Source organism: Rhinolophus sinicus, linkage group LG04 (genome assembly GCF_036562045.2).
Source record: "Rhinolophus sinicus isolate RSC01 linkage group LG04, ASM3656204v1, whole genome shotgun sequence".
NCBI lineage: Eukaryota > Metazoa > Chordata > Mammalia > Chiroptera > Rhinolophidae > Rhinolophus > Rhinolophus sinicus.
This window is the reverse complement of record NC_133754.1, coordinates 55,236,762-55,248,636: the sequence shown is the minus strand read 5'-3', so window position 1 is coordinate 55,248,636 and position 11,875 is coordinate 55,236,762. Positions and strand designations below refer to the sequence as shown.

Genomic DNA, 11,875 nt, shown 5'->3' with positions numbered 1-11,875 from the left:
TGACAGCCCTAGTGCTGGTTTCTGTTTGGATCAGGCATGGATTGTCTGTCCTGTCCAGACTGGGGAGCCTGAAATCTGAGGAAGAAGATGCGTGTGGTCATGCTGCTTGAGGGCCCTAACTGCACCCATGCCCTGAGCATTCAGACCGCTGCTGCAGCCGCAGTCCTGCTGCGTGGGTGTGCACATGGGCCCTCCGCTATGCTGTGTGAAAGGACTGCTATGAGGAGGAACCACACAGGGCCACCTCAGATCTCCTCCTCCCACCCGTGTGGACAGAAGCTTCTGGGGTGCATGTATGTGGGCAGTGGCTGGGGATACGCAAATCCCAGGGTCACTCCGCAGGCAGGCTGTCCTCAGCCTTAGCCACCAAGGTCCATCGATCCTCAGAGGGCACAGGTCTTTGCTTAAAAAGTTCGGCTTAACTATACACAATAGCCAAGACATGGAAACAACCGAAATGCCCATCGGTAGTCGACTGGATTAAGAAACTATGGTACATTTATACAATGGAGTATTACGCAGCCATAAAGAAAGAAATCTTACCATTTGCAACAACATGGATGGACCTAGAGAACATTACGTTAAGTGAAATAAGTCAGACAGAGAAAGACAAATACCATATGATCTCACTTATATGCGGAATCTAAAGAAAAGAATAAGTGAATGAACTAATCAGAAAGTTTTGGCGACATAGAGGAAAAACTGAGGGTTGCTAGATGGGCGGGGGGGGGTGGGGATAAGGGGAGGTGAGAGGTTTAGAAAATAGTCGGTAACCACAAGATGGCCACGGGGTTTTGAAAATTAATTTGGGGAATGTAATCAATAATGCAAAGATTTTGTAGGGTATCCGATGGACACGTGTCCCATTTGGGAGACCACCTCAGGGGTGATGTTAGATGCCTGATCTCTGCACTGTACACTTGAAGTTGAACAATAATGAATGCCAACTATAATTTTATATATATATATATATATATATATATATGCATATATATGTATGTATATGGTTACAGGAAGCGGAGTACAGCATTAGGAATAGAGACAGTGGAAATGTAATGGTTCTGTGCAATGTCAGAGGGATAGTGGATGGGGGGAGGGGGGATCACAGTGTGCGGGATATAAATGATAAACGTCTAAGTATTGCTTTGTCTTGTGCACCTGAAACTAATAATAATTTAAAAAAAGTTGTGGTATATATACACAATGGAATACTATTCAGCAGTACGAAAAGATGAAATAGCACCATTTGTGACAACATGAATGGATCTTGAGATTGTAATGCTAAGCGAAATAAGTCAGACAGAAAAAGTCGAGAACCATGTGATTTCACTGATGTGTGGTATATAAAACTTAAAACAACAAAAGAACAAGACAAACACACGAAGGAACAAAACTCATAGACATAGACAATAGTTTGGGGGTTACCAGAGGGTAAGGGGGGTAGGTGGGTTCTAGAAAAGGGTAAATGGGGTCTAATATATGGTGATGGAAAAAGAACTGACTCTGGGTGGTGAACACACAATGTGAGATATAGATAATGTATTACAGAATTGTACACCTGAAATCTGTGTAACTTTACTAACAATTGTCACTCCAATAAAGTTTAATTTAAAAAAGAACAAATAAAATGAGAACAGCAATTCCTAAAAAAAAAAGAAAGAAAAAAAAAGTTTGGCTTAAGTAAAACTCAGGCTTGAGCTCCAAGCAGAGCCGGCAAAGCCTCCTGGTGCCACTGTCCTAAAAGACGGATGAGCCCATCTTCAAAGGGGTGATCTTGTCTCTAGAACTACTGAACAGTGCTGTGAGGGCGCCGTACGCTGCCCTTCTCCTACGCCCTCCTCCTCCTCACGGTGTGGGTGGGATCACAACACTGGCCTTGTGGTCACAACTGCAGACGGACCTTAGGACACGACTCGTTCTCAAACCGCCACGCAGCAGCCGGCTACACATCAGCTCCCCTAGAAGCAGCTGCTCAGACAGATCCCACTGCAGCGGTGACTGCCACCCACTTCACTCCAGCACACACTGCTTTCCCCCATTCATCCCAGCGAGGGCTGACAGAAGTACAAGGTCCAGACAAACAACGAAAGAGACAGTTTATTAGCATTGTTACGGCAATGCGTTACACAAAGGGATCCTCAGTGCACAGCCCACCTGAGCTGCAAGCGGATAAATCAGAGAGTGAAACCGATTATTTTACACAAGTGCAGACACAGGATCACCCCGAACCTCAAACAGAAGACTGAAAATCACTTTACAAAAAAAAAAAAAAGAAAGAAACAAAGAAAAATAACACCCATTTTTCTATTTAAAAAAGTGCCAGCTCTTGAGTGGCAGAACATGGAAAGACCAAAGGACTGGACGCCCCAGTAGCTCTGATGTGCAAGGGTCGAGCTGTGCAGCCTGTGGGGGCCGGGCCTGTCCTGGCTTCTAAAGCTTAATTTAAGCATTCCAGATTTTCTTTTTTTGAAGTACTTCTGTTTTAAATTTTTTTCTCTATTAATTTCTTAAGTGCGTCAGTCTAACAGTTAGCCAGCCTTCATCAGTCATAAGTGTTAAGACCAGAGACCCTCCTTTTGTAAGGCTTATATCTGAGTCAGGAATGAAGAAACCAAACACCAGAACCTTAAAAAGCCAAATGATAGTGGAGCCAGTGCCTATTTAGAAAAGCACTCTTACCCTCCCCTTATAGTTCTACTTTGGTAAATATTAACATTTAACCAGTTAGCAAAATATTTAACCCCGTTAGCAAAATTAACACCGTCATTTTAATAGTTACTCTTTTGTGCATAGTAAATGTTGCAAGATGAACTTCACATTGGATAAAGCAGATTTGAAAATCAGTTTGCAAGAAAGTGTACCTCCCTCAACATCAATCTAAGCTCAGGGAAATGAACGGAGGCCCTGCAGCTGCTGCTGGTCTGCGGTGGTGCCGCCATGCTAAATCGTCTGGTAGCCGGCGTGGCTCCTCTTCCTGCCGATGAGGTAGGCGATGAGGACGATGAGGACCAGCCCTGCCAGGGCGCCACCCACGGCGATGGGGATCAGCATGTTGTTCTCATCCAGCTGACATTCTTCCACTTCGAAGACAAATGGGCGCACACCATGTTCACGTGGGTGGTCAGCATGGGACCTTACAAATTGACCTTGCCCTCCTCCCTACCTCTGCCCACCGCCCCACCAGGGAGAATTATACCAACTTATACCAGAATTATACCAACTCCAATCAACTATCACTTGGAGACGCTCCTACAGAGGCAGAGCTTTCCACATGGCTGGGAAACTATGGACGTGGTCAGTGTGCAGTCCAGGGCCTCTGGGCTCTTCTGGGACACTGACCTCACCAGACAGCTAGCATTTTCATATTCCCTTTCACAGGGAGAAGAGCCATACTATTTCTTAAAATGGCTACCTGTGCTCAAATGGTGATGTGTTCACATCTAAGATAAGCTGGGTGTTTTGAAAGCAAGCTTAAGACAGGAAGGGGAATTTGCTCTAAAAATCTCTTGGACTGGGAAAGCAGCCCCAAAAGATCAACCCCTCCTTGCAGCATGAAGCTGTTAAATATCTGAACAGAAGCCTGTCAAACCCCACTCAGTCTGATATGCTGCCTTTGATGGCACTCACCTGACCCAAACTTGTCACCTTCTACCTGGAAAGCCTGGACCCACACTTTGAATACGTTGAGAGAAAAGGCCTTTGTGACCTGAATGTGTTCCTCGGCGTTACACTTGTAGGAATTCCCCATGGTGGCCTGAAGTGCTCTCAATGAGCCATTGGCGGCCTGGAAGGTGGGCGCTGCAAAAGCACACGAGTCAGTGTTCTGGGGCACCTGGATGGGCCTGGGAACTGTGTGGATGGGGCTGGGGGGTGGTGGAGGTGGTGTCTTACTTTTGGCGTCGGGGAGAGTCCTATTGAACTGAATTTCTTCCAGGAAAAACCGGCTAGAACTTGCATTCTTAAAGAGAAAAAGATAATTCATAAACCACTCACCAGATTTCACGTTTACTATTACAGCGTCATTTCTAATAAATTCAACCTCCTGTGTTTCTAGCTTTAGAATGAAACTGCCGAGTACCCTGTCTATAAAAAGCATCATATAAATCTCAAGAACATAAATTTTCATTTGTTCCTTCCACACTTTTTCACAGAGGACTGAAGGATCCATATTCCAAAAAAGTAAACTTTCCTAAATGTTTACTGAACTTTAGGAAAGTTAAACTTTATTATGAGAAACCCAACTGTTAATCAGTTCATTTGTATAGTGTATGACAAATATTCATGCATTGTATTTCTGTTCTTCCCATAGTACTCTGTTAATTTTCCATGATTCTTCCCAGGCAAGTATAAAGAAAAGAAAGTACAGAAGCAGAAATGCTGCTGCTCAGTCAAGGGGTGAAGATAGAGTCAGCAGGGGGAGGTCAAGCTGAGCGTCTGCCCTGAAGTTGCCCTCCTGCTCTGCACCCATACACTGGCTGCTGTCTGGTGTTTAATAGTGGCCGTCGGGCACACGGGAGGCACTCCCAAATGTCTGAAGAATAAATGAAGGCCCATTTGTAAACAAAAAAGACGAAGGGGAGAAAGCCGAGGCACAAAAACGGGAGGGCAGAGAAAAGACTCCTTCCTAAGGCAGAGCTGTGGGTTTCAGGACCTGTGTCCAATATTCACCTGGGCTTACGCAGGTTGTGCTCAGTTAGGCCACTGGAGCCCCGAGGCACCATGGAAGAGAAACTCAGTAGAAAGAAAAAAGCAATGAGATGCACGCTAAGATTCCAGGCTCATCTGACACTGAAGCCCTAGAATCACAAAGGAGAGTGGACCCTCACCATTCCAAACTGGAAGACTAGGAAAGTACTGCTCTCGCTCCACAGCTCCAGGGTCACCTTTTGGGCAGTGCAGCTCCCACTGACATGGGTCTTATTTGGGTTGATGTTGAATACTCCTGTCACAGTCTAAGGAAGAAAAGCAAATAAGTTACCATTCTATTCCACACTCTGAGTACTCGGTTCTTGAGAAAACAAGCAATCCTAAAAACAGTAACCTGAAGGCCACATTCATTTTAACCAAAACCAGAATGAAAGCACTAGAAGTTCACACTAGTGCAGACTTCTAGATTCCAAAACAATTTTTCCTGCTATTTCTGGTCGCTACTTTCAGAATGACACGAATCTGTGGGAAAGGTCTAGAACCTGGTGTCGTCCTCAGCCTGGCCCCAGTGGTCACACACTTTACATTCATCACAAGCAAGTTACCTGCTACAGCCTCCCAGACTTGGTTACCATTAGGGAGAAATAATATTTCAAAGAAAAAGTATAAAAATAACAAATATTCGAGTGGTAAAAGTTTAAGCAAAACGTAACACTCTGACGGAAGCCAACAACCTTGTAGCGTGCCCACCCCACACGTCTAGGCTGCGTGCGCGTCCCCATCACTCCTTCTGCTGTTTCAGAGGAAGCAGCCGCAGCAGGGCCGGGGTGAGCCTGGCTGTGTGCCGATGAGCTTCCTACAGACGCAGGCGCCCGGAAGTGTCCTTGCATTCACATTCTAAAAGGCAGCGCGCACAATAAATCCCAGTACTCACGCACCAAACTCCAACACACGAGGAAGCGCGCCTCGGAACTGAGCCTACCGTACTATCCTTCTTCTCATAGGTGATGTTCAGCTGCAGCCCCATGTTGGCCAGCAGACAGGTCCCGTTGGCGCCACTCACGTTGTACGTGTGCACCGCGGGGCTCTCAGGTGCTAGTGTTGGTGAAGGGTGGGGAGGTGTGGGTGGCACTGTTGGGGAATGTTCGTCTTGCGTACAGCGAGTCTCTGAAAGGACAAGGTGATGAACCACACTGCTCACAGGAAGGTAAAAATTTTGGTTCCTTAGAATCACCAGGAGCTACAGCAATCCCAAGCTCCTGCTGTCTCCCTGAGCTCACTGTGGAGCCCCGCAGACTTTCTCAAACTGCCCCGCCTCACAGAACATGACTGCTTGATTTTCCCCAGGATGACACACACTAACACCATTCTGGAAGCACAGGATGGGAGTAAATCATTACAGGCAATGTTCAGCTCAGGACAGGCGAGGCACTTGTCCCCCAGAGCTGGCTGCGGGGGATGGCAAGTGTCTGGTTCACCTGTCTCCACTCCTGCCACTGCATGAGACCTCTAACTGGACACGTCCATCTCAGCCTTGGGGCAGTCCTGTGTTCACAGATCTATCCTCTTCTGCATGACGAACCTTTCCTTCCTACTGTGAGGTCAAGAAGGAAACCTTAACTCGTGTCATGTGCTGTTGAGACAGTCAGCCATGCACCACTTGAAATGGTGACAATTCATATAAATGCTCTGAGTTCGTGCATAGCACTGGAACAGTCACAGGGACAGCAGCAAAAGGGCCTGGAGCTCACAGGCTCAGGGACAGACAGACAGACAGCAAACACACACACATCATCACAAATCTAGTGCTGCCCACACGGGGCCTCTGAGAGAGCAGCAGAGGTCCTTGGAGGGATGGCATTAGGCAGCCCCGCAGGACAAGACTGGAGCTGAGACTCAGGGGCATGGGGTTAGTCAGCGCCATGGGATTTTATCTGTGGCCAGGTGTTGAGGGCACCGGCAAGCACTCTTATGGAGGCAGAAGGCCCACTAGGTGTGACAGCAAAAAGCCCGAAACAGGAGACAACGACTGAGAACGTGAGGCAGGCTGGTGTGCAGACAGGCCACTGCAGAGGCACTCGGGTCAATGGTGAGAAGTTAGATTTGGGGGTGATGGTATTTGTGGGGGGGAGACCACATTGCGCTCCCAGACGACATGCTGAAGTGTCTGGATGTGATTCTGTTCCTCAGAATTTGACCCACCAAGTTTGTTTACAACAAAAATTTATATTCAAAAATCAAGGCAGACTGAACCCAAAGCAGAAAGATAACTGAGCACTTTCTATAGGAACAGACAGGATAGGTGTGCCTTCTATGAAGATTACAGACAATTACTTAATGTTCTAGAACACCAAGATATGCAGCACTTCTAGGATACCACCAACCCCCACATTAGGTTTCCTTTACACCTTGTTTCTCAGGACTAACAAGAAGTTTAGAATATTTCCGACCAACTGGATGGAATTTGCATCCAATTCCGACCCTTTCCACATTCACCTAGGCTGAGCCATGGGAAGCTGGCCCAAGTATCCAGTGTGGGAGCCAATCAGGAGTTTGTTGTGTGTAACTTTACCCACTACCTCTTTCTACTTACTCTACACTACAAAGAAACTTCCACAGTAACTCTCTTTCAGTTGCCGATTCCTCCTCCATATCCCATCTACTTGGGGGAGGAGACGGGAAACTTCACCCCACAGAACTGTAATACATGGGAAAATTTAACAAACTTTCTGCAAGTTCAACTCACCCAGCATGCCTACACATGATGTGGTATTATGGAATAAAATGCCTTTCTAGACAGAGTACAGATGGGAAACAAACAAAAATATAACCCTCACAAATGGCTTTAACCTTGGGTTAAATGGTGGCAGGGCAAATACTGCTGTAGATGTCCCAATCTAGGGTGTGCTGGCCAACACTGTGCTGTTTTTTTTACCCAGAGTAAGCTACAGGTTGATGTTATTGTACTTTAAAAAGAATAGCTTCACCATTACTTTATAAACTTTTACAGAACACAACATAATTAAAGTGCAAAACTACATGGAAAAAAAAAGGCAACAGGCCAATCTCCAAATTCTGGTCTAGATGGCACCACACATGGGGGAAAGTAACGTACACTGACTGATAATGACAGTCATTCAGTGATTTCATAAAGCAGGTTACAAAATGTCATAAAGCAGGTTACAAAAGACTCGGGCATGTAAAAGACTGCAGTTTGGAAACATGAATAACACATCATAAGGTCTAACCCCTAGTCAGAAAAATTCAGGACTTTAGAAATCTTTATGGATAAAATGCCCTCTTCATTCTATCTAAATTATAAATGCAAAATTCACTCTCTAACCAGTCTGTTACCTACTACCATGTTTCTCCGAAAATAAGACCTAGCCGGACAATCAGCTCTAATGCGTCTTTTGGAGCAAAAATTAATATAAGACCCAGTATTATAGTATAGTATAGTAAAATAAGACCGGGTCTTATATTAATTTTTGCTCTGAAAGATGCATTAGAGCTTATGGTCCAGTTAGGTCTTATTTTCGGGGAAACACGGTACAAATACCACCAAAGTCCTTCCTGCAGAAGGCTCACAGTTCGCGAGATAATCACAAATAAAATGCACCAAAGTATGCTAAATGCCACCTGTTGGAAGGCCTCTGGAAAGATTGGGGGACCCAGGGGTTGCTGCTGGGTCACCCTGTCTTCACCCAAAGGAAACAATGGGAGAGGAGGGTGCAGGGCTGTGCATCCTTCCAGATGCTCTTCTCATGATTTTTAAAAGCTTATATGCTCAAGGCAGAGCAGATATTCTAATAAACCTGCATGTTGCATTTAAGGAGTCTCAAATGGAAAGAGATGTTTTGGCATCAATTTCTTCAATTTAAGCTAGACTAAGAGCGAGAGTCTGATTCCAAAGGAATGAAAAAGAAATACTGCCAAATTGGGTAGAAAGTGAAATTTATGAACTATATTTAAGAGTAGTTTGTATTCTAAACTTCTAATGGTCATAGAAGAATTGACAAGTACCCATGTATCAAATCTTAGAGGTGAATAAATCCAAATCATCTGGTGAGTCATTAAACCCAGATGCCTGCATGGGCCTCACCCCAAAGCCACTAATCCAGTGTGGGCCTGGGGCTGGAAACCCAATTCTGATGGACACGAGTGAGACTCCCTCACCTGGGTTCTCCAGCCACCAGGCAGAGCTATATTCAGAGCATTCCTGCAAGATCGTCATCTACCCTCCTTTCACAGATCTTCAGGAGAGAAGATACCCGTTTTCTTTAGAACTTAGCTTCATTAACAAGACTGACAGAAAGTCGGTGTAGCCCTGGCTTGTGCTTTAAATCCTTATAAAATCTGTAAGTACCTGAGGTTTCCTAGCTAGGACAATGTATGTGTAAAGTCAAGACGAATGAGGGCTTTCGGGTCAGACCACTCCTACACCACTACTGGTAAGTAAGGCCACAGAAGCCCCTACTCTAATAACCTGAACCAGCAGATCATTAAATATAAACTTTAAACGAGCTTTTATGACCAAAAGTTTACTGATTTATTGCAACCATGTTCATTCAACAATTAAGAATCCATGAGCAGAACAGACTAGGGGGATATAAAAATATACTTAACACATTTCATATGTGATCTTTTCCTGGAAGAAGTTTCCAATTTAGTTGACAAGAAAAAATGAGTAAAAAAAAGCATCCAAGAACCAAAGGAGTGAAATTGGCATAAAAGGAGATTAAAAAGAAATGGCTCAATTTTCATAGAAATCAAGCATCTGTAAGCGATTTATGCAGTCATGGTACTATATGTGGTCAATTAGGCCAAATCTCCTACTTCTAGGGAAAATATCAGTCCCTGTAATTCCAAAGTAACATTAATACCAACTATTGTCAAAAGACACCCAGTAAGGTATCAAGAATAGACAAAAAGTGGTATAATGACACGCCAGCTGGCAAGGCTCCCCAAGGACTGGACTCTGAGTCAGGTTCACGAAAAGCTGAGTAACTGTGGAACATGCCAACACAGTTGAACTTTAAAAACAATCCAGATCAACTTCATAAGGTAAATAAATGTCTAATCACTTTGTTATACACCTGAAACTAATACTGCATGTCAACTGTAATTGGAAATTTTACGAACGACTCAGATTACGTTAGCAATTACTATATTCCGTTTTATGCAGTGTCAGCCCTTACTAGAGATCCGGAAGCCTCAACTTCTTCTCCCCAGCACCTGCATGCTGAGCCGCTGCCACTGGAGGACTAAATCCCATAAAACAGTGTGACAAACAAGTCACAGCTGTGAGAGAGGTGGGGCAGGAGCAGCTCTCAAAAGAGGCCTAAGCATGAGCAAAGGAGCCTTGAAAGGGCCCCTGCCAGGTTACGGTGGGTGGTTTGGTTTTTTGCAGACTTTCTTGTTTCTTAACACAGATTGAAAGGGATTACTATATAGAGAATGTAACTTAACAGTGACATGAGCTCCACAAGCCTCATGGGGACACTGTCCTTTCCCCTGAAGAGTACACAGGTGTGCCCATAACTTCACCTCACGCTTTCGGCCTATGATGGGAGGAGGTACTACTTCAACTTCTACAGGATAGTCCATGTAACTTCAGGAAAACTCTTAACCCTCCTCTTCTCGGTAGAATTTACTAAGAATGCTCTAGTGTCTTTGATAAAGAAGCAAGGTTTCCTTTCTGAAATATGTACGTGTAAGTGTAGGGCGATTTAACAAAACTGAACCATGCTTTGATGAAAATGGCCAATTACAAAACATGGGGAGGTGGGTAGTGTGTCTCAGATCTGTCCCACAGTGAGGATGAGCTCAGCGACCAACCTTCTGACAAATTACTTGATGGAGCAGAGCGGGTGGCACCTACGAGCTCCAAGTAACCAAGGATTCCCTCAGGTGGGAAGGTCAAAGCCCCAAGTAACCCCAGTGAAACGTGAGCATACCTCTGCGAAGGGGGCTATTGGCCAGGGCTCAGGTTGAGGACAGCCTCACACCTGTACCTTTCCCATCTGGAATCACCTGCATTATGTCTTCCATTAGGAAAGGAATTAAAATGCGGGATGCTGACAGGGAGAAGGCTGTGCATGTGTGAGCACAGGGGATATGTGGGGAATCTCTGTACTTGTCACTCAAGGTTGCTATGAACCTAAAACTTCTCAAAGATATAAAGTCTATTTAAAAAACAAAGTAATTAACCTAAAAACAAAATTAGCCTCTCTATGGTCATATCTATTTTTAGACTAGAAATGGGAGCCCCTTTCACAGGGCTCCAGGGCCGTCATGAAGCCCGGCAGCCTGGCATCTCACTTCCCAGCACCACACCATTCGAGTAGCCCAGGCCCTCTCTGTGTTCAAAGCCTCCGAAGCAGAAGAAAACAAGTCATAAAGGAGAAGCTGCATCCTACGACCACATTCAGGCCCTGTTAGTGAGGTCACTGTACTGAGCCAGCAAGTCACAGAGGGTTTCATTCCCCAGACCTTCTGACAGTTGTTGCTCTTTCCTTCTGCTCGTTCCCTGAATGTGAAGGCTGATGCAACCCAGGTGTAGACGGCGAGGTACGAACCCCCCCGTTGGAGCTTTGTAACTGTGCACATGAACAATCTGATTCAGCTTGCTGCTCTGACCGCTACTCAGGTAGGCTCTGTGCCTGACGAGTCACCTTTCACCTTTCACCTGCCTCCTGAGGTGCATGTTAAGAGCGCAAGCCCCTGGGCCTGCCGCTACCCTCAAACACTACTCACACTGGCCTCAAGGGACAGGTCCTCACATTCTGTCAGTCCTTCCTGCTAAAGACACATGCTCACCCAGCCCTCCAGGCTGCATGGCGCACAAGTCGAGCCCACTTCCTTCAGAATCCCCTGCTGCTCAGCTCACGCTGACCTCCACACCTTTAAGCCCTGCACACCTGCGATTTCTTGTATTAAATCCTCGTAGTATTTCTCCCAGTTACACTTTCTTTTCTGTCACTAACACTGTTCCCGTTAGGTCATGGGTCAGCACATTTTCTCTGTAATTGGCCAGACAGTAAACTTTTAGACTCGGTGGCTGTCCGGTGTCTCTCCCCACTCAGCTCTGCCACTATGAACATCACAGCAGCCACAGAAATAGGTGAGTGAATGATTATGGCTGTGGTCCAATAACACACTTTTGTTACGGGCACTGAAACATGAATTCTAAAGAATTTTTGGTGTCATAAAATATTCTTCTGATTTT

The 11,875-nt window shown here is 45.4% G+C and overlaps 1 protein-coding gene across 2 annotated transcripts in view; it reads right to left on the bottom strand.

The window, feature by feature from the left end:
* Positions 1 to 2,082: 2,082 nt before the first annotated feature.
* LAMP1 (lysosomal associated membrane protein 1) overlaps positions 2,083 to 11,875 on the bottom strand; it is a 19,314-nt gene continuing 9,521 nt past the window's right edge. For both annotated transcript variants that reach the window (XM_019746553.2, XM_074329556.1), the window contains exons 5-9: positions 5,630 to 5,814; positions 4,827 to 4,952; positions 3,892 to 3,958; positions 3,628 to 3,798; positions 2,083 to 3,080 (exon numbers count right to left, since the gene is read on the bottom strand). In XM_019746553.2, coding sequence (XP_019602112.2) covers positions 2,941 to 3,080; positions 3,628 to 3,798; positions 3,892 to 3,958; positions 4,827 to 4,952; positions 5,630 to 5,814 — 689 coding nt within the window. In that variant the 3' untranslated portion in view covers positions 2,083 to 2,940. The remainder of the gene's footprint in view (positions 3,081 to 3,627; positions 3,799 to 3,891; positions 3,959 to 4,826; positions 4,953 to 5,629; positions 5,815 to 11,875) is intronic.